General features: G+C 53.4%; 8 protein-coding genes across 8 annotated transcripts; 1 reads left to right on the top strand and 7 right to left on the bottom strand.

Annotated features, from left to right (window-relative positions):
- Positions 1–377: 377 nt before the first annotated feature.
- Positions 378–1,663, top strand: CABS01_10815 (uncharacterized protein; the record flags this gene model as incomplete). Its single annotated transcript, XM_060544170.1, has 3 exons — positions 378–576; positions 716–1,354; positions 1,419–1,663. The coding sequence occupies 3 exons, from the start codon at positions 378–380 to the stop codon at positions 1,661–1,663; spliced, it is 1,083 nt and encodes a 360-aa protein (XP_060398894.1).
- A 234-nt stretch (positions 1,664–1,897) lies between these two features.
- CABS01_10814 (GMC oxidoreductase) lies at positions 1,898–3,727 on the bottom strand (the record flags this gene model as incomplete). Its single annotated transcript, XM_060544169.1, has 2 exons — positions 1,898–3,324; positions 3,379–3,727. 2 exons carry the CDS (start codon positions 3,725–3,727, stop codon positions 1,898–1,900), a joined length of 1,776 nt encoding a protein of 591 aa, XP_060398893.1.
- A 2,479-nt stretch (positions 3,728–6,206) lies between these two features.
- On the bottom strand, positions 6,207–6,655 carry CABS01_10813 (uncharacterized protein; the record flags this gene model as incomplete). Its single annotated transcript, XM_060544168.1, has 2 exons — positions 6,207–6,351; positions 6,450–6,655. 2 exons carry the CDS (start codon positions 6,653–6,655, stop codon positions 6,207–6,209), a joined length of 351 nt encoding a protein of 116 aa, XP_060398892.1.
- Positions 6,656–8,527: 1,872 nt separating this feature from the next.
- Positions 8,528–9,545, bottom strand: CABS01_10812 (uncharacterized protein; the record flags this gene model as incomplete). The annotated part of the gene is made up of 2 exons (XM_060544167.1): positions 8,528–9,036; positions 9,113–9,545. 2 exons carry the CDS (start codon positions 9,543–9,545, stop codon positions 8,528–8,530), a joined length of 942 nt encoding a protein of 313 aa, XP_060398891.1.
- A 1,939-nt stretch (positions 9,546–11,484) lies between these two features.
- CABS01_10811 (uncharacterized protein) lies at positions 11,485–12,906 on the bottom strand (the record flags this gene model as incomplete). The annotated part of the gene is made up of 2 exons (XM_060544166.1): positions 11,485–12,707; positions 12,765–12,906. The coding sequence occupies 2 exons, from the start codon at positions 12,904–12,906 to the stop codon at positions 11,485–11,487; spliced, it is 1,365 nt and encodes a 454-aa protein (XP_060398890.1).
- Positions 12,907–13,561: 655 nt separating this feature from the next.
- On the bottom strand, positions 13,562–15,187 carry CABS01_10810 (uncharacterized protein; the record flags this gene model as incomplete). The annotated part of the gene is made up of 2 exons (XM_060544165.1): positions 13,562–13,679; positions 13,737–15,187. The coding sequence occupies 2 exons, from the start codon at positions 15,185–15,187 to the stop codon at positions 13,562–13,564; spliced, it is 1,569 nt and encodes a 522-aa protein (XP_060398889.1).
- A 1,034-nt stretch (positions 15,188–16,221) lies between these two features.
- On the bottom strand, positions 16,222–17,756 carry CABS01_10809 (uncharacterized protein; the record flags this gene model as incomplete). The annotated part of the gene is made up of 2 exons (XM_060544164.1): positions 16,222–17,336; positions 17,405–17,756. The coding sequence occupies 2 exons, from the start codon at positions 17,754–17,756 to the stop codon at positions 16,222–16,224; spliced, it is 1,467 nt and encodes a 488-aa protein (XP_060398888.1).
- Positions 17,757–18,334: 578 nt separating this feature from the next.
- Positions 18,335–20,086, bottom strand: CABS01_10808 (uncharacterized protein; the record flags this gene model as incomplete). Its single annotated transcript, XM_060544163.1, has 3 exons — positions 18,335–19,262; positions 19,319–19,750; positions 19,812–20,086. 3 exons carry the CDS (start codon positions 20,084–20,086, stop codon positions 18,335–18,337), a joined length of 1,635 nt encoding a protein of 544 aa, XP_060398887.1.
- Positions 20,087–21,765: the final 1,679 nt, after the last annotated feature.

Raw genomic sequence — 21,765 nt, 5'->3', positions numbered from 1 at the left:
AAGCTTTCTTTCAGCTCCGAGGTCACTGACTCAGACAAGACCCGACTCTGACTTTGAGTGTGGGAAACAAGGTCGGACTTAAGTTCACAGAGCAGCGAGCTTAAGTCCATGTCAGCTTGCAGACCGGGTTTAACAGATATAAGAATGCAGACTCCACGGACTTTCGCGTTTTCGCGACATTAGTAGATCAAATTCGAAAGTCAAGTTACTCGATCGTATACTTTAGCATTTGTTTCTCCCCCAGGTGCACCCGTAGCAGCTAGTCATATATAGGATCTCTCATTCTCTAATTAGAAGAAGCTTTGAATACATTTCACTCGATTTTCATAAGCCCATTATCCCGAGACTGAGCCTCAAGTTCGATTCCTAGTACCATCATGAAAGCCCTGACTTTAACACCAAAGAAGCATTCAGTTGCTGTACAAGATATCCCGACTCCGGAACCAGGGCCAAGAGAGATTCTTGTCCGCGTCAGAGCAGTTGCGCTCAATCATGTGGACGCGCTCTATACCTACAAGCCAATTGCGGCCCAAGAGTACCGCGTAATCGGCAGCGACTTCGCTGGGGAGGTCGCCAGTATTGGCAAAGACATCTGAGATATCGATGACCCTCGTGTCAAGGTTGGAGCACGTGTAGCTGGCTTCGTGCAAGGCGGTCGGTTGAACAGCCCACGGCTTTTGAACATACCAGTGATGTACTGACTACGGATATGTAGCTTGTTCGGTCAACTACCGCCCAGGAGCTTTTGCCGAGTACGTCGTCATTGACTATGACCTCACATGGAATATTCCCATCGGGGTGTTGTTCCAAGAAGCTGCTACTATCAGTTTGTGTGGACTTACAGCCGCGCAGGGTGTCTTCAGCCGACTCGAGCTCCCGGGGCCATTCACCCAATCCCGAAATTTCGACCACCTCAGACTCGCCAACGAAGGGCCCGTGAACGTCTTCATATACGGCGCAACAACCTCATTAGGTCTCTTCGCCGCACAACTTGTGCGTCTGGCTGAGAAGACTTCTGGCACGAGAATTCGTCTCATCGGTGCCGCCAGCAGTGCAAAGCACGACATGCTGCGCCAAGCCCCTTATTTGTACGACGAGCTAGTTGACTACAGAGACGCTGACTGGCAAGAATCGGTACGCAAAGTCTGCGGCATAAGTGGCGGAGTCCATTACGGCATAGACGCGGTCTCGCAGTCTCCGTCCGTCGAACGTGTGCATGATACGTTGGTCAACGAGGGAAAGCTGGCGGTGTTCCGAGCACCGGCCCTCGCAGGGTTTGATCCATCGAAGCTCAGTATCAAGCCGGTGACAGGTGCAGTCTGGGAGGGTCTTGGCGTAGAGATCCAGTACCAAGGTGAGTGACCTCAGGCTTTTTGCTAACTGATCCGTGATGGGCCTCCTTGGTTGACAATCTATAGGCATCGCATTCCCAGCCAACCTCGAAGCCCGTGAGTTTGCAACACAGTTCTATAACTATCTCGGATCGGAAGCGTCGTTGGGAAAGGTCAAGTTGCAGGCAAACCCGGTTCGCATGATGCGAGGAGGACTAGAGAACATCGCATCGGAAGGCATCCCGCTCTTTGGTCCGAAGCAAGTCAATGAGCCGCCGAAGGATCACATGCGTCCTGTTAGTGGAGAGAAGGTTGTCTATACCGTTTCTTAGGAGCTTTCTGTAAGAAATCTTCGACAGCCATGCGAGGATTCAGTGACCTTGGATTGGTTTCCATGCGGATATAGAGATACGATCTAAACTCGAATTTGATTGACCAAGTCGCGTGACTATTGTACACTCTACTCTATGGATATGAACATCTAATTGGTTTTATAATATTTACTGAGAAGTGTGAAAGAAAGTGGTCGAAATTCGACCGAGTCATCTTGAGAACCAATAACCTCTCTACGACCTCTTGGCAATAAGGTCCGCCGCTCTCTCGGCAACAGCGTACAAGGTGCTGACAAGGTGACCGCACACCTGGAAAGGCAGGACAGAGGCGTCGACAACGCGGACGTTGGCGGTACCGTAGACCTTGAGGCTGGAGTCAACAACACCGCCCTTCTCGCGGGGCATCATGGCAGCAGTGCCGACGGGGTGGAAGTTGGAACGGTAGTTGCCCTTGATGTAGCTCTCCCAGCCCGCGACATCATCGGCATCGGCAGCGACGACGTCCGTGCCGGGACGGGTCTCGGTGCCAGTGTATGTGGAGAAGGGTGCGGTGCTGTACAGCTTGCGGATGTACTTTGCAATCTCGACCTGCTCGAGCAGATCCCAGTCCAGCATGAAGTAGTTGGGGTTGATGACGGCGCGGGAGGTGGAATTGCCACCAATGTGGACGCTGCCGCGGGCAAAGGGGAGGAGTCCCCAGTACTCGCTGCTCCAGGATCCCGAGCCGGCGTTAACGAGGACCTCGGCGATGGGGATTTGGGACTCGAAGATGAGGGACCACTGCAGCTGGAAGAACTCCAGGAGGTCCGAGGCGCGGGTGACGTTGCCGTTGACAGAGGCGACCTTTGCGGCGTAGGCGGGGAGGGCCTCCTTGATCTGGGCCGCGACCTCGTCGGCGTTGTCGAAGACGTGGGCGACGGAGGGGTAGGCGACGGTGGTGAGGGTGCCGTCGATGCTCATGTTCTTCATGTCGAAGGAGAGGCCGTTGTTCATCTGGTCCTGCAGGTTCTCGCCGACGGTAGGGAGGTCGACGACGGTCTTGATGCCGTGCTGCTTCAGGATGTTGGCGCTGCCGACACCGGAGAGCTCGAGGAGCAAGGGGGAAACAAGAGCACCGGCGGAGAGGATGACCTCCTTGTTGGCCTTGACGACGCTGCTGGAGCCATCGGCGGAGACGATCTGAACACCATCGGCGGTGGGGAGAGCAGCGGTGTTCTTCCAGGTGAGCTTCTGGGCGCTGGTGTTCAGAAGGACCTTGAGGTTGGTTCGGTTCTGATAGGGGTAGTAGTAGGCGCGGGCGGCATCCTCACGGACGGCGTTGGCCTGGTCGACGGTGCGGGGGAAGACGGAGAAGCCAACCATGTTTCCGCCGTTGACGTCCTCATTCCAAGGCAGACCGAGATTCTGGAAGGTCGAGTTCAGAACGGCAGGCATGGTTCCGTTAGTCTGGCCGTAGGTCCAGCCGGTCAGGAGGGGTCCGTCTTCGCCGTGAACATCGACCTCGTACTCGAGACGGCCGGCGACCTGACGGGCGGGCTCAGGGGTCTGGAAGTGCTCGCTCTTGAGGTAGTAGGGGAAGAGAGAATCCCAGTTCCAGCCCTCGTTGCCAAGTTGCTCCCATGCGTCGATCTGGGAGGCTTCAGCGCGGGTGTAGGCCAGTCCTTCAAGTTGTTAGCATCTGAGTCCAGTCTTTTGAACCGGTGATCGCCACAAACCGTTGATAGTGCTGGTTCCTCCCAAAGCCTTGGCAGCACGCATAGTCTGGACTGAATTGCCGCCGAAAGTTTGGTTGGTCGTTTGGAAGGCGAAGTCGATGTCGGTGCCAAAGGCAAGACCGTATCCGTTGGGGTTGGTGACGTTGACGTTGTCGAAAACCGAGCCGCCGGCCTCGATGATCAGGACAGACACGGCAGGGTTTTCTGACAGACGGTTGGCGACAGCCAGACCGCTGGTACCGCCTCCGACGACGATGTAGTCGTAGCCATTGCTGGAAGCGTTGTTACAGCGAACAGCCAAGGCCGCTGCTCCAGAGAGGAGGGCAGATGTAGTGAGGAAGCCCCGCATAGCTGTATGTACAAGGTTGAAGTCTAGAGTGAGTGTAAGTGTGGCAAAAAAATGTTTACTGAAATGGTTATCAAACGAACGTCAAAGCCTCGAAGGCGAAAGCCAGCGTTTATATCATTGAACACCGAAGAAGAGAATTCAACAACATCGCAGTCAAAATCCAAGCTCCTGAAATCCCTCAGTCACGTCACCCGCGCGGATACAAACAGCTACCATCCCCGTTAAACCGGATTTTGCGATGACCCTCCGAGAGCTGACCGAAAAAGCTATGCGCTCCCTACCATTTCGTCAGTGCAATCCATACGGCCCAACTTACTCAAGACTCGGCAGGGTGGAGTACGGCGTAGCCGCAGAAGCCGAGTTACAATTGGGGCTCAGCGGTTCTGAATGCCATTGGCCGGTCGACAACCGCTGAGAGCAATGAGAGCATATCTGATCGGACCGATCCACCGGTAGTTGGCGGCGCGAGATGCTTATCAACCATCAGAAACCCAACGTTCCTGGGATCTGGAACCCGTCGCTGCGGAAATATCTGCGTAGATCGGCGGGACCCCTGCAGGGGGGCCCCTACTCATGGCTCACCAGCATAGCCCCGTAAGGCCAATGAGGGCTGAGTAGAGGGGAGAGTGCGCAACAGGGTGGCGGACGTTTGAATCATGCTCTCGCGACTGATTTGACAACTGTCGTCCAAATTTGAGGGCGGAAACCATGGAAAGCTTTGGCATAATACGTCATGCCCGAGAACGATTGCAACCTCACGCAATGGAGGCCTTCTCATGCTCAAAGTGCTATTCTGGACAGTCGCTTCGATATAGCGCTGTGCACTAAGGTACGGCGACTAAATTTTAAGCTCAGTTGCCAAGTGCATCCGCCAAGTGATGTCCATCAAGAAAGGATCTCGCAAATATGGATCTTAGCAACACTCCTGCAAGTTCTATCTGATAAAATCACGGGTTTACGGAAATACAGATAGAGAAGGTGGGCATAACCCTCAAAAAAACAAGCAACAACGGGTCTAAGCTATGGCTTTCTAAGCAATCAAGGGAATTAAGAGAATCCTAAGCCCCATGTGTGTCATGCTTGCATTTTGAGTTGTTGAATGAATAAAGGGCCGAAAACAACTTTTCGAGGTGGGTTTCTCGACTGGGTCTGGATGAGTTGCCGCTTAAGTAAGAGAACAATAAGCATCGGATGCTCCACTGACAACATCAAGATAGAACGAACCCATGTCCAAGGAAACTTCGAGCAGTGAACTTGAGACGAACATGCTTGGTTTATACCGCTGCTATTAAGCTCGGTAGATCTCGGTGGCACAATCATTCACAGCACCCCCCTTTACGAAACAATGCAGAATTTCTAGTGGACATTAATCTGCGGCTATGCCTCTGTTTCCTCCTCATCCAATTTGAGCTCCCCTCGGCTTTTCCCCCTTCCACAACTCAAACGTCAATCCAGGCAATCATGTACATTAGATAGAGAGAAGCACTTGTTAGTGTTCGCGACGTCCCTGAATATCGAAGGCGAAGCTATCCGGGAGGCCGACGGCTGGTTTTACCAAACAAGGCGACACCTTTTTTGTAAATAAGTCAGTTGCGAAAGATACATTACCCTTGACGAAAGACCAATTCTCCACAGGATTCATGGAACTCCTAAGTGAGTCAAGTTCAGCAAGCTAAAGGAGCATGAGGTGGGGTTATCGGGGAGTGGTAGGCCTCTATTACCTTGGCCTGCCTTGGGGCTAGACTGGTCCCCAAGCTCACTCATCCGCTGGAAGAGCGCATTTCTCCTTCAGAGTAAGAAACGATAGCAGTTGACGAGGGGCGCACTCAAATACAGATCCAGTTCCGTTATAGGAATGTGTCGCAACGCCACACGTGGCGCTGCCCACTTACTGCCGTACGATACCACTTACTACGAGACAACAGCCCGCTTCGTACGGTATTTAGATACGACCCCTTCAGGGTCCCTCGCTTAGAAAAACCAAGCCACTTTCTACTGTATATGTCTTCCACTTGGATCCTCGCTTTGTAATAGAATGCTCATGCCGGAATTCTCAAAGGCGACGGGGTGTCAGCGTGGAGATGCTTCTCAGACAGTCTTGCTCCCGTCTGGAGTCTGATAAAAAGATCGCCGTGGGACTGGTGAGGTGAAATGTGGTATCGATGTCAATATTCCAAGCCTGCAAACCACAGCGAGTGAGATAATCAAGACAACGAGTTGACAAGTCTTGCTTACGTTGGGTGCTATAGGTAGAACTGTCGCCACCAGTAAATACGAAACTAGATTAAATGAAGCACTCCTCTTGAACGTCAAATAATCGGCCTCCGTCGCTAGAAAGACTCAATCCTTGTCCGGAAAACCTGCAAGCTCGGTTACAATCTCGAAATTACACAGGTCCTTCACAGCTTTTGGCCTTAACATCCCTCAAACCTCACCCAAGTTTGAACCCATCCAGACCCAACCACCGACCCAACACCCTCTACTTCCTCGACGCAACCCTCTCCGCCAACTTATCAAACTCCCCCTTCTCCATCACCGTCCCCTGCCCCTTGGACTTACCCGTCATATGAACAAGATAGCTCCCAACACCGAGTCCAACAGCAGCAATAGCGACCAACGTCGGCCTAGTCCCCAAAACACGTTAACACAGGACCATGGACACACCTCCAACAACAAGAGAATTCCCTCTAGAATCTTGTCACATGAGACGGGGTGCACTCACCAGCTCTGCGCGGCACTGCTCGTAGACGGCACAGGCTCCTGCCCACCGGGTCCACCGAGGTCGCCTTCCTTGGGGTTATGCGTGCTCCACCGGACCTGGCCCTCAACCCGGCGCGCCGCGGCGAAGGGTGCCGTCGTGGCTCCGAGTCCGGAAACGGGTCGCGCGGCCGCGAGGCGGCGGAGGGGGAGAGGTCTTGCGGGGATCATTGTGGTGTTATGAGGGAGAGTGTAGGAGCTGTTTGATCCCGGTCTCTTTTGATATAGGGTTTTCTTTTTATCGACAGGATGCGTTTGCAGTGAATGATCTCAGTGTTGTGCGTCAAAATGGCTAGACCATGCGATGAAGTTGAAGTTGAAGTTTGGAGGCTGCGATGCAATTGGACGGTGACGACACCAAGACGCTTGAGCGAATCTGGGGAAAGAGCGTAAGGTGAGGGCAGGTGCGTCATAGGTGCATCACTTTCCCCAAGCACCACCTTCTCAGTATGCCTCCCTTTCCTTTTCCCCAAATTTCTACGATTGTAGAAGTCGGAAAGAACATGCGTGGAAGCTTTCCAGAACAATTCGATGAGCGAGTTGAGCGAATGAAGAGAGACTCCGGTTTGCGGGCCTGTCGTTGGATCTTCGCTCTTTACCTTGGGTGCCACGATGCGTAAGAGAGACACCGCTGTCCACCCCAGATTTTCCCGATGCGTATATCTACATCGGCCCCCTTATATAGGGAGCCCAACAGCAACGAGGGAAGGGATTTAGAAAGGTGCAGAAGGGCGATTACTATGCCTTTTGCAGTAAGACAGGAGATCTTGAGTGTTAGCAGTCCAATCGAAGAGCAATAGCCACCAACAGGACTAACACGCCCCTTCATCGCGCGACAGCTCACCAACCAGGCCCTTCACCGAAACCTAAATACATATGCGAATGCGCGAATGCAGCAAAAAGAGTACAGACCCTCTGTTCCGTTCTAGCCAACATACTAGGTATCCCATGGTAGCCTCCTAGTACCCTAGAAGAGCATGACCTATAAAAAGACCATTCAAAAACCAACACAATCCGAAAAGACCCCATCTGGATAACGCACCCTCAAGATCCGACCGAGCTCCCCCTCCGTCCTCCGAACCCACCCATCGTATTCCCGAACAATGGTCCCCTATCGCGCCTCGCACTCGCACGAGAAAATTGCACCGAGGCGCCTGCCGTACCTGAATCTCGGAGATGGCAAGGAACCAAATCCCGTTTTAGAAGATAGACAATCAATCCTCGATATGAATGCGGTGAGCAGCCTGGACCAAAACACCTCGTACTTTCTGCCAAGATGCACTCTGGCTGCGATTCTCAGTGTTGGTATCGCTGGCGTGGGGGCCACCCGGTGCCTGAAGTGCATTGCGCATTGTATCCGTACCACACTGCCAAAGCCCCCAAGTCGGTCGAGGCTGTACTTGCAGCGGTACAACAGCCCCTCCTCCGAAAGGCCCTTCCCCTGAATGATCATACTCAACAGCGTCACATCCCGTACCCGTCCTGAGGCTCTCACCAACACCCTCACACACTCAGATGTCAAACGTTTCAATGCATTCGGAACGATACATGTACGGAGGATAGGGCATTATTCCCATTAATATACCATAGAGGTAAGAACTGAGAGGTGTTGTGTGTGTAATCGATGCATTTATCGACTTGGTATCAAAGAAAATCAAAGGTTAACGCCCCATTATGCCCTTTTTTTCATGAATGCAAAAGCCATGGCCCTTTGCCTGGGCCCCATTGATGCCGCAGCCCTTCCCAATGCTATGCTTTCAAAGAAGATAACGCTTCCTCATGTCCCCATAACCCAGATCATCATGTTTCCTTATGATTTCCACCGTGCCATGAGAACCGCCGCCCTCTCCCTCTTTTACGGGTATCATTCCGCCGCCAATACCCATGAACCCCCAGGGAGTGCTGACTGGCGGAACACTAACGATGAACACGGCTGATGACTTCCCATGGGATATATATATCCATATTTGGCTCGCCGAGAGCCCGAGATCCATCGATTAAGATTTGGATAGCAGTCTGGAAAGCAATGTCGTCCGGGGCGTTCTAGGCCGACGCCGGCATGCTCCAGTACTTTGTCTTTGGGACGACTCTGACCTCGGGCGGGTTCCAGATAGCCGGAGACGCAGTGGTGCGTGTAGAAGACTGAGGCGCAGCTGATGTTGTGGATGTAGACTCAGATGAAGGGCCATAGTTAGTATCGATATTGGCGTCATTGCTGGCAGCAGCTTCGGCAGCGGCGGCAGCACGAGCATTGGCGTCCTGCTCCAAAGCTTGATCAATCTCTCCAAGAACCCACGACTTGATCTCATTGAGCGCCCGCCGCTTCTGCGTCTGCTCGCGGTGCTTTCTGCCCGACTCGCCCAGAGGCAGCGCGTTGAAGAGATGGAAGGTGACAAGGAGCGTAATCGTCTTGAGGTTGGGGAACTGCCGGAGGAGACGGACGCCCTTGTGGCAGTGGTCCTGCACCCAGCAGGGGCGGAGGCCCCATTCCATGGCGAGATGGCGGAGGTTGATGAAGGAGAGAGCACTGGGCATGATTGACTGAGCCGGTCCTGTGAATGTGTTAGTCTTTGAAGATTTCCCTCTTTGTTTGGAAAGTGAGATAACTGGGTGAAAGGCAAAACTCACCTCTATAGATCAAGAGTGTATCATGGCGATAATTCATGTACACACCCTTGCCTTGCGCCTGGTGTCCTCTGGAGAGATGCAGCATCTCAAACTGCTCGTCTCTCAGACCATGCGGGTTCTCAGGATCATAGAGCATCTCGGCGCGAGATTCCTGGCAGACCTGCAGGAGTGCTGGGACAGGGCGGTGAAGTCCATAGGCCAAGGTCGTGCTATTGGATATACGCTCCACGACAGTGGGCTTGGGTGCCGCGAGACGCCATATCTTTATGCGGATCTCGGGCGGAAGGTCCTTGAAGAGGTGGAATGTGCGTGGCTTCACTTCTTCGGAGAGGTCCAGGTCTGCTAGATCTGTGATGAGGGAAGCCGGCTGTGGTGAGGTATGTGACATGTCATACGGGTCACCCGTGCCGTTGTGCTCGACTGTGTCGTCCATTATGTAGTTGTGCCCGAAGCGCTTACGGGTGTGAATATGTGTGAATGGAAGAGGTGTGAAGAGTAGAAGCGTGAGACTTCTTTTTGTAAGAGAGAAAAAGGTGGTAGAAAGGTGGAAGGATTGGAAGAATCCGGAAAAAGTTGAAGATATAAAAAGTCCGGTCGAGGTGCGGCAACTTTTTCAAGGGGAAGGAGAGGAAAGGGCGGTGGTGGTATCACTTTCCTTTTCCTCAGGCACTTTGTGTTTTCGAGCCGAATGAGGCAACGGACGAGCGATGCAGGCCGAGCCTCAAGTCGAGGTCGAAGGTGGGATGGAAAACGGAAATGGAAGCTGCGGCAGGGGCGCGGGAAGGTTGCAGGGGGAGGGAACGACGGATATTGGATGCGTAATCTATAACTACTTGGCACCTCAGGTCGAGCTCGAGATGAGGTGAATGTTGACCTGAGGCCTATTCGGAGCTTGGAGGTGTATTGGGATGAGGTGGCCGTGGGAGTAAGGTAGTACCAGACCAAAAGCGGTGACTGCTAGAATAGTTATCTGGGCTGATGATACCATCCGTAGTGGAAGGAGAATTGTTTCGTGTCGTGCAGATAAGGCGAGTCCAGAAATCTTGGTCAAAAGAGACTGCCAGATCCAAATCTCAGTGTAAGAGAACTCAGAACTCTGGGCGAAGATGAACCGGAACAGGCCCAGCAGTGACTACCTTCTCTGCCTTACACCCGTGACCGCACGCCTCACCTCAAGGGACCTTACGGTACCTTAGAGAAGGGGAGAAAATTTCAAGGAAATGGACCGAGAGTAGTGGCGGATAACAAATATCATTTCTTGCATGAATCAACCTTTGGCTAGGTACTCTTACCACCGAGACTAAGACCCCGAGGCGAATGAGAAGCTAAAACAACAAGACGCCGAAGGACAAATGACTGCGAATGAGAAAATTTCTCGGGTTGGTCGCTGGCCGCTCGCTCGCCGCTGACCGCCGTAAAATAGCAGCAACACCGGCCACGGAACAAGTCCGCCTAGGCTAATCAGTTCAGTTTTTTTTCTCTACTAATTTTTTTCAGCGCCAAGTTGATAAACAATGCAGACAAATGGCCGCCCGGCGGTCAGTGCAACGTCGTTGGAACATCAGGTCCCGTCCTGCCAATGCAGCGTTGTCCCTAACGTTAGCCCCCCGGGACCCTCCCGAGAACGAACGTATCAACGCCCAATTGGCCCGGGAAATCTCTTCAACTACCATGAATCATGGTGCAATGAGCAAATCACTGAAACTTGAATCTGGAATCTAGCATCTGTCCTTTGCCAGTAAGATTCATCTAGTTGATCTCATTGATGATTTGTGGTATTAAAAACAAAAAGGGGGACCCATCATGGCATGTTGTGTCAGCTGTTCCTTCAACCAGACGAGAAAAAAGTCATGCCAGAAAATCAAGCGATTGCGCGCCCATTCTCCCCTATAAACGTATTTGTGGACCCTCGTGCAAGTGGCACAATGTCTGACGTCGGAACAGCCTCATTCACCACCCTGGGCCCTGGCTTGATTTCATGCCCGACCACACATGTCTTTTGCTATTCCCCAATTGACATGCACTGCCGAATCCAGTGAGACAAGGGAGTCCCCGACCGTTCTATCCTGTGGCTGACGCCTGTAATGTAGATCGCTCCCAAGTGAATCACAATCTTCTCGAATCAAAAAGGGAAGAGAATAAAAGTCGTGTCGCGCCGCGCTGAGCGTCGTTAATCAACGCCCCCGTCCGGCCAACCCCCGGGCCCGAACCCGTGTAACCTAAGCGCCCGTTCCCGGATTGTATCGTGGACGACGGGACAACCCCTCCTTGCAAGATATCGTACCAGAACCCTCTCCAGTCGCGGGGCCCCCACGCTCGACATATGCCACTACCCAGATGCTGCACAGCAATAGCATCTTGATGGTCTCCTCTCATCCAACCTTGATCTTGCGACACCAATCCCGCCCATGCGCAACCTGCCAGTTGCAAAGTTGCACCTCCATGACGATGCCGACGAACCCGGCAATGCAGATACCCCCGCTGTCACTCACACTTGTCGCACTCAAGCTGAATTCCCTGTCCTCGCTCGGTACCTTTTCCATGACCTCCGCAAAGGTGTTGACGTATACCGCGCCGCCCAGCAGTCCCTCCCAGAACACAATCAAAAACACCACGTACACCGACGGGATGAAGTCAAATAGCGCGTGGCACGTCAGGAGCACGAGGTTGGCGATTTGCAACAGCGATGGTAGATAGAGGCGGTGGATCCGATAGAACGGCGTCGAAGACCGCGAAATAAAGACGCCCAGCTGGTACAGGAATCCGTACATGGGATAAAACTCGCGGAACTCCTTGAACGGTGATGACGCCAGCGGAAAGAGCAGTGTCGGCGCAACGCCCTGGTTGATGGTATACTCGGCAATGTATACCAGTAAAAGCGGCAGCATATACGGAAAGAAAAGCGACTTTGCCCTCTTCAAGTTGTGTTGGAAGCTGTGCGCATCAGTGTGCTGTACCGAATACGCCGTCGAAGTGGTCGCGGGTCCCGGCGCAAGCAGAGCCGACGACGCGGCGTTCTGCGACAGCTCCTCAACGTCCTCCTCTTCCAGATCCTGCTCCGGAACAACCGTGTACTCTTTCCGCCCCGCCTTGAGCGGCCCCTTTGGCAATATGACGAAGAAGCTCACGAACATGATGGATGGCAAGCAAGCAGAGAACAACAGGCTGTTCCGCACGCTGAAGCCCCACCAGTCTGTGAGCACCACGTATAGACCCGCCCCGACCAGACCCGCCGCACCCGTCCCGCTGCCCCAGCCCGCGAGGCTCATGGGGCCGTAGTAGTGCGTCAGTCCGAGGAAGCTGAGCTCGCCGCCACCGGAGCTGAGGCTGGCGATGACGACGCCGACCATCTTCACGGCGACGGATTTCGTAGGCGGCGTGAGGGCGACGAGGAGCATGCCCGAGCAAGACAGGGCGATGAGGACCAGTACGCGAAGGGAGTAGGGCACGCGATGGATGAAGTAGGGGGCGATCAGTTTCGTGAAGAATGAGGGGAGGACATCGGCGAGGAGGACCACGCCTTTGGGGACCGACGAGCCGACGAGGTCTTGGGCGGCGGAGAGGATGATTACGTAGAGGACATTGTTGATTAGGCCTATCCCACATGTCAGCATAAAGACAAACCTAGCGCAAAGATGTCAAGAAAGCGCACCCAGTAGCCAAAAGGCCACGATCACCTGAGTATCAGCATTTCGGAAGAGAGCAGATAAGCGGGCGCGGTACATTGCCCAAGACGAAGATGGCGATCCAGGCATGGGAAGAAGGCCGGAAGACGAAGGCGATCGGCCGGTCATAGTTCCCTCGCACAGCGCTGTTATTGAATCCAGAAAGAAGACGGCATCGAGAGACGGGAGAGGCGGTCAAATCGTCTTATCGCGAGCGGTCGTTCTTTGGAAAGGTTTAGGTTTGAGGCGTTGGCATCCGATGGTTTCGATTGTCGGACGTCGGTCACAAGAAAACCGCTGTCTCAGTGCCTCAGCGCAGCACTCGACCGGGGTATGTCGCCCACGTGCCGTGCAGCCAACCACGTTCTCGGGATAAGGTAGTCGGAGGGAATGAGACCCACATAAGCTACTGGACTGGGAACCCCCGTCTCAGACACGCGACTCGGGCACTGCGCTGTGACGTCGTCGCGTTAAGCACCTTAGGTAATTACACGGCTCACCTGAGAGAAACAGCACCTGAAGAATTTCGGTCACGATCTCATGGGTACATGTGCAAGACGAGGTGATGTAACGACATGTTTTTTTTTCTTTCGATTGTTCTAGCCTCTATTCTGAGGTTTAAATCGGGTATCTCCTATATCATCCATCATGAGCACAACATCGGCTCTACCACATGTAAGCACTGTAATGCGATCCACCATCGCTTCTTCACTTCAACTATATTGTTGTATAGTGATGTACTTATTTCCCAAGACTTCTCGTAGAAAGGAACCCACGCATTTCATCACAAGGCTGGCCCTTCCCAGGCGTCCCTATTCAACTTCATCAGATAGGACTGCTTGTGAGAGAACGCAACCTCGCGTTCTTTGGCAAAGCCCGCGTATTGAAGATGCTGCAAGAATCTGTGACCCCAGAGTTAGCCCGCTATGTTCGTCCTCGATATTCTTGAAGTGTCTTACCTCGCGTTGTCTATCCGTGGCTCCAAACAAACATGCATCGTACGATAGTCGTCAGTCAGGCACCAGTGCACCAAACTGGTCAGCCACGCCGGCACCCGTCCCCGCGCCCACTCCTCGCCGACAAAGACGTGGATGCCACGGTCATAGTCCCCAGCATCGTTCCCCAGCTTCTGGCCCAGGATATCTTCCTTGACCCAGTAAATCTCGAAATATCCAAACGGCACTCCGTCCCACATGCCAATCACCGGGAACGAGTGCTTGGAGCTCAGCGCATTGCTCAAAAAGTCTGGCGAGTAATTTCCCCAGAACTTCTGTACTCGCGGGTTCGACAGCCACGACTGCAGCAGCTCTGTGTCGGAGAGGTGGGCGAGGTGGCCATTATCAACAGGCTTGGGGCCTAGGGGTCCAAGGTATGGGACAGGCTCTGGTGTAAGTGACGCTACCCTAAATGACAGATATTGCCCAACGCTCGGCACATAGCGCGAGTAAAAGACTTCGCCCATCCGGCCTGGTTTCCTGCGGATGGGGTGGCGCACGCCGTTGGTGACCGTATACATCAAAGGCGCTGGCGGGTAGTACGTTGGGAGATGTGAACTGGAATAGAACGGTCCGATGGGGAAGTTCAATGTCGTGACCATCGTCATCGGCGGTGGTCCTCCGGGGAGGTCGACATCGAAACGGCCCCCCGTGGATTGGTGCGGAGAGTGTATGGGCGTATGATGCCTTGAGTGAATCGACTCCGTTCGAGCAGGTGAAGTCGGCCTGCTCCCGTTTGGCGATTCGGGGTTCGTTGTCGATGCGGCACTAGTACGCTGCAGGGTGAACAAGAAGAGCCGGCCCGGGATCTGCCAAAACATGCGCCGCGAGACGAACATCTGCGACCATTCCTCGCCGTTATCCTTGAGGTTCGTCCCAACCGCAGAGTCCAGCGATGCAATAAGTCCCATGCGCTCAAGCTTTGGTATGAGGTTTCTGCCCCGCAATACCCCGTCTCGCTTGATATTGATGCGCCACTCACCCTTCGGCCGCGCTTCTTCCGGCGTTAGCCTCGATGCATCGGTCGTGAGGTAAGGTGACGGTTGTGGTTGATGGAAGTACCAGTAGAGCGTCACCCAGAGCATCATGGCGATCTGGCGTGTTGGGCTCGCGGCGGGCTTGAACTCGGTGCTCGAAGGCTGTGATATCGACGAAATGAAGAGGTTATCGCCCTGTAGTGTGGGTTGTTTGAAGCTGTGTATGTACCGCCGGCGGGTGCAGTCTTCCTCGCCCTGCTCACCGTCGACACCATCCACCTCGAGTTGTGCATCCTCGGTATTGAGCACGATCGTCCAGCCGATGGGGAAAGGGTTGTTGTGAGTGTTGAGCTCGTGGGACTTGAAAAAGAGGCCTGCAAAGACTGGCGTGACTGTAAACTTCTGTCCGTCTGGGAGGTGGATGATTTGGGGGGCCATGGCGGCGGGGTGGAGCTGCACCGCTTCTATCCGTACGGATACACCTTGGTAGCCCAAGCTCTAGCTTCTGGTGGAGGGGGACGAGACGGAGGGCGAGCACGCAAGGCAAGGTAGGGTACCTAAGGACCCGGCGAGGTAGGACAGACTGACAAGAGAGGAAGGCGTCTTTCTTGTCCAATCGGGGGTTGGGTCGTGGCCGTTTGGGATACGCCTGGAAGAGGAGAATGGCGGGGTCGATCAGCTTCTCAGAGTGATATCGAGCGGTCGTTCTTTTGTACTCGATCGTCGGACGAGGCCTTGATGTCCCCCGGTTGATGGAGAGGTATCGTCAGATCTGGGGATGGATTCTAGTGTCCCTTCTCGAAGGTCAACGCAGCCATTCAGTGAAGGGCCATATGGAAGGTTGCGAGATTCTGACAAACAGAGACCTGTTGGTTGGGTGGTGGTGTGATGATGCGTTAACCAAGTGGGGTGAAGCTCTCCCGTTGGCGTCGGCGGCGGGGATGGTGGTGTTGGGCAGTTTGGTGTCTGGGCGCCTAGGGGTCAGAGCTCCCCTCCCTTTCAAGGCCTTCCTCGCTCCCATGGCCTTGCACGCCTTGTGGAATTGGCATGTGGTGGGCCGTAGCGGTTGAAAGCGGAGCATCTCGGTGAAGCCGATCCGTCCCGTCTCGGCAGGTCTTACCGGAACACACCGAGTCTGGTGGTCGGTCACCCGATGGAGCTCGATAGCATGAGAAAATCTTTTCCCCAACAACTGGTGATCGGTGCCCGCGATTTGACTCTGGAGAAATACCACCTCGCCACATGACAAGTCTCCCGACAACAGACAGATCTTTGCGGACGGCATGCTATCTCCAGCGTTCTGTGTCTTTGATAGAATAGTCAGCCATCATCAGAACATCCACAGGGTTAGAGCAAAACGAGGACAAGGCTACTTGAGGGTCCTCCGAAACGTGTTTGTTTTAATCATGCTAGAATGTGGCTATTATATTCATACAGGGGTATCGCACCTGAAAAAGGTTTCTAGGAACTTGCTATGACGCTGACTTATTTTCGCTCCCATCGTCAGACTTTTCCTTCTTCTTGTCTTCTTTGCGTTTATGCTCTGATCGCTCTTCTTCGGCGTCGTCTTCGTCTTCGTCGCTCCGACGTCTACCCTTCTTCTCTTTGTCTAGAACTTCCATGACTTCCTCGCCGCCAAGATCCTTTGTTTCGTCCCAGTCAACATCGTACTCGGTCGCCACGAACCGAACCTCGCGACGCAACGAGTTGGCCTCGTGAACGAGCGCCTCCCAAGCCGAGGGATCGAAGCCCCGCTCCTGATACAGTGCCTGCTGTCGCTTTGAGACGGTAATGTTCAAGGCCGCTTTATAGCTGAGGTCTTTGCTGATATACAGGAACCACAGGTAACCGCCCATGATGGTTGTTAAGCCAGCCAGGTAGGTTACTGGCTCGACGAGATCCCAGCCGGCATCGGTGTGGAAGGTAACATAGTATACGACTCCCCACCAACCGGCGAGGAGGCTGAACCCTCCCTGTGCCATGCGATGTGCTCCACGGTGCGCAAGGGTGTCGCATTCTTGCTTGAGTTTCGCCAACTCCTCGACGCGGCGAGACATTCTTCGCAATCGAACGCGCATGTAGTATGTGCGGTCATTGAAGCTCGGCACAGCTACCCGCAACTCTTCTTTGTAACCCTCGATACCAATGGCGAACTCTCGGCCGCGCGCAGCGTCTCGGATAAAGTCGCCAACCTCGGTACTGCTACTCCATCTGACCCAATTCGTCTCATCGCGGTCCTTCTTTGGGCCCTTGTGGCCTAGACCCGAGTAAGAGGCGACGTTGCCCTCCTTCTTCTGCGATGCGCTCTTATCCTGGTTCTCATCTTTGTGGTCTCCCTCTGCTCGGAAGTATATCTTTGGGATTCGCTCTCGGCGACCATCGTCGATGGGCGGGATTTCAGCCTGGAGCAGTCTTTCGAGGTAGGACAACGGCTGTTGAGGGTGAACAAGCAGGGCAAGCGGGGCGATTGAATCCCTGTCATCGTCCTTATTATCTTTGGAAGACTGTATGTTCCGCGCTTGTTCGGCGTGGAAGGGCAACGGTAGGATGAGCTTCAAGAGCCTCGTTGGTGTCGTGAGTAGTCGTCCTGGCTAACAGTAAGTAATCATGCAATGCACGTGTGCTCGGGCGCAGGTGACATTAGAGCTGGCATACCTCGAGTCTTATCGCCGTTTGTAGGATCTTTGCACAACTCTCGCTGCTCAGTCTCATCTCCGGCGCGGTGCCATGGCCTTTCCTCTTGCTTTCTCAAAGCAATCTGCTCGTCACGCTCCAGCTTCTCCCTTTCTTCCTCCTTTGTTATGTCATCTTGGCTGATCTTCTTAGCCTTGGCGTCGTCGAGGTCACTTTGCCGTCTCGTGGAGAGCCCAAACGCCCGTCTGTTCACCGGGATCTGTCTTGTGACAATGCCGGGCCCGGCTGGGCGGAAAGCTTGACGCAACGGACCATGCTTAGGTCCGAAGCTGGTAGGGAGTTGCAGGCATACGCGACGGAACGCGTAGCTCATTTTCGACGTCTGTTTCTGGTTTGTGGTGTTTAATGTGCGCTCAACTATGGGAAAGGAAGCATTTCTATTAAGGAATCTAGGGAATAAGAACAATAAACAGCACTGACAACAGAAGAAAGAGCTCTCTGCCGGGCCAAGTATCGCACCTTCCACCAGTTCTTAGCTGCAACCCGACAATGCTGCCATGACGTCAATGGGTGATGATAGTCACGTGTAGCGTGTGGCTGAGCTTCCGGAGCTACAGCTCCAGCTCTCCAGCTCCAAATTTCTTGGCAGATTGCTCCAGCTAAGCTCCATGACAGCTCCACCCTGGTCTCGCCCTCGAATCTCGCAGTAGCATCATCATCGTACCCCAATTTCCGTGGGAACTAGCTTATTCACTCCAATCACTACGATCCTGTGCCACGCCGACAATACCTAAACCTGGTTTCCGGACCTGAGGTCTTGGCGATCAACTGAAGGTCCTACAGGCCTTACATCATCAAGGAATGACACTTCACGGGATCATGCGCTTAACGGCTTGGGGGAGATTTCAATCCATTCACGTTGACTGTATCCAGACATCTACTCAAACCGTTTCAGCTAATGTACCGCCATTTCACGCCCTCCCATCCCTCTCTCCTCCGAACTCGGACTCCATAGCCCTCGCCATCATCGACGGGTTTAACGGCGGCTCCAGTCATCGAACATCCCGCTGCTTTGGGAACCTTGGCCGTCGATTCCATGTTCCCGTCCAGAGGCACAACATCGAATCCAAGCAACAGAGACGCCACGAAGCCGAGATTCTCTGCAAACGCAAAGTTGCGTCCAGGGCACAGGTGTCTCCCACCGCCAAAGGGTATAAAGGCCGCCCGCTTCAGCTTCTCCGTCTCGGCATGTTCCTTCCCAGTCTTGACGATGAATCTATCTGGATCAAACGACTCCTGATCCTTTCCCCAAGCTTTCTCTAAGCTGTGGCTGACTTGAGATGACATCTGCACGTTGCACCCCTTCTTGAGGAGATATGATTTCCCACTACCATCCGATATCGTCGTATCCTCCAGCACGCGTCGGTTGCCCATTCCCTTACTTGATACGCGAATCGCCTCGCGATAGCAGCGCACAAGCAAGGGACAACGGTCGTCAAGGGTGCCAATGTCAAGCGTGACCTCCCCGTTACCACCATGTTGCGCCACCGGCAAGAGTTCGTCTCTCAGACGTGCCACCAGCTCGGGACGGCTAAAGACGTGTACCATGAACCAGAACAACGTCGGAATGGTGTTGGAGGTGGCCACGTGCAGCAGCGCAACCTCGAATATTCCCACCTCCCTGCCCGGGATGCCGTGTTTTCGCAAAACATTGGCGCGGTTCCTGACGATCTGCGATGCATCCTTGTGCGAATCCCCATCGCTTCCGTAGTACTCGCCCAACGCCGCTTGAAGCCGTGCTCTCGCCTTGAAGCATCTGCGTGCCGTGATGGACGGCGCGATGCCCAGCATCAGCACCGGTAGGTCCGATTCGAAGATCCTGTACTTGTATGAGACCTCTTGATCGTTGCACAAAGTGTACGAGATACAACTCACCAGGTATCCTTCATCAGGCTTGCATCCTTTTTTAGCGGATTTCCGGGCCCGAACAGGGCCTCGCTAGTCGCCATAGTCATCAAGTCCCGCACCCATATCCAGAAATTACTCGCTTCATAAGCTTCGTTCCCTCTGCAGAGATCGTCCAACGCATCAGATACGTATGCGAGAGCGGAGGCATTCATGCGATGCAGGTTATCTGCCGCCATGCCAACGTGGATACCCTCAAAGAACTCAGGCAACAAGGTGCCGTTTTCAATGATCTTAAGCGTCTCGTTGTTGAAGCCCAATTCCCTCTGCGCAAACTCAACTGCGAATGGCTCGAATGAAAGATTACGGTTTCGGTACACGGCCTGGATTAGAATCGGGTCCCAAATGCCGTACATCTTGCCATTTAGGATAGGTAGCGTCGCGATGCCCATGTTCCGGCGTCTGTGTCAGTGTCAGCATACATCGCCTGTCTACGTCTTGTTCCGGGTGTAGTTGGACCTACTCCAAGACCTTGAAGTACCGGCTCTGGTACTGGATCATGCCAATCAAGTGCCCAATGACTGGGATCCGAGACTTCATCGCTGGCGGCTCGCGACTGTCCAGCTCGGGCGACGAGAACTTGTGGACAAAGATCGCAAAGACGAGGAGTATCACTACCGTAGCGTACGAGGAAGTCGACTTTTGCACATCTTCGACTAAGAAGGCGAGGAAGCTTCCTGCCGTGGCTGTACCGTTGCCCGCCATGTTCCCGAGCCCTTGGCCGACTTGACTTGCCATCTTTCTTGGCCGTGGTTGTTGAGTGATGCAACTTGGCGAACACCAGCTTGATTGTGATTTGGTCGTCTACCAGAACTACAGACCAGCCAGGGTGACTAGGAGGAGAAAAGTCTCAACGGTCATCTACTAGAGGGATATCGTCTTTACATATCATCCCAGACAAGCCCGCCCTCAACGTGGCGCACTACGCAGACCTGGGAAAAGATCCAGAAACTAATACCAATTTGGATCCAAGGAACGACAAGTTGATCCACCATCCTCTGCGGGCGCGCCTGTCAGAATTTAGCGTGAATCCTCCTCTAGGGCTATCTTCTTGCGCCCAAAAAGATGTGGACGAGGGGCTTCGTTTGGAGACCGGTTCATCTTGGCCAACTGATGTTCCTTATGGGCTTGTATCATTCGCTCTCCAATCAGGTCGTTGATGATACGTTTGACCGTAAGGGGGGCTTTTCCCAGCTGTTGCCTGATATGCCGCTAGGATCTGATATCTGGAATGCCGCAACGGGGCGCCGGCTCTTCGGGTGGATACTTGCCGATGCACCCTCCGGGACTACTACCTTCAGGGTCCGTAGCTTGATTGAATGTGCTCTACTTGTCTTATAGTTGTTGCGCGAAATTTCATCAAATCGATGATGCTCATTGGCAATCAAATGCGCTCTGGCGCTGTTTCGCATGCAAATACTGCAGCAATTTCTTTTCTACAAGTACAAACACGTCAAGACGGTTAACAGGACACTAATAGACTTGATTCCATTTCCCACATCCCGCTGCGACGGTCATATGAACTTCGGCCTGATCCCATTTCCAGTCAAGTCGAGACGAGTGTCATACGTTGCTCCCCGCCAGAGAGAAGATGAGAAGACGTTGGGTTTCGCAGGCTTGGCAACCGCCTTGAGGGGTCTCGAGTGGGATTTCCGATATGGCCAATCGCTGCGCTTTGGAGATGGGAAAGGATTCCTATGATATGGGTGAGGTTGGGGGACAACTGGGCAAGCCATGCATGTAAGATGCAAGGCACAGCGCTGATGTCAGCAGCCCATCCCGATAAAGAGGCTTAGCCATTGGTACGTCCGAGGTCAGTCAAAGTAGAGAGCCAAAGTATCGAGGGTTCAGAGTTCTTTTTCTTTGTCTTGTCCAAGGTCGAAGATTCAAGTTTCTGGACAGAGAATTGGAGTCCAAAAGTAGACAGCAAAGACAGCTCTCTAGCAGAGAAAGTATTTGAAGAACAAGCACCGGGGTTTTGATATTCGGGATAAATGAAACTTTGAAATGCCTTCTATGATTACTTAGTTAAACAGCGGAAGATGATGATACAGGAAGACTGAACCTAGTGCATCATTGGCTGCTGCAGCCACTCAAGAAGACCAAGTGAGGATCTGATGAAGTCTTTCCGAGTTTCAAACCCACAAGAGCCACACGTGAGCCTTGGACTTCACAAATTTAATTACTTTGGAAGAATATTTAAAGATAACTCATGTAATGTATGCCTACTTTTGCCCCAATTCTTTGATCTGCCGGTCCTCGTCAACTATCGCCGTGCTGGGGGATTGTCAAATGCTAAATTCGTGAGCGGGCACCGACCACAATGAGGCCGCCATCCTTCTATACCTGTAATCCATCTAAGATCATTGGGACACGTGGGAATCTCGGCACCAGAGATCTCATCAATGTACCAATAT

The sequence above is a fragment of the Colletotrichum abscissum genome, assembly GCF_030869225.1.
Source record: "Colletotrichum abscissum strain IMI 504890 chromosome Unknown Scaffold_28.1, whole genome shotgun sequence".
In the NCBI taxonomy this organism is placed as follows: domain Eukaryota; kingdom Fungi; phylum Ascomycota; class Sordariomycetes; order Glomerellales; family Glomerellaceae; genus Colletotrichum; species Colletotrichum abscissum.
Note: the sequence above shows the minus strand (reverse complement) of the source record. Positions and strands in the feature narration are given on the sequence as shown.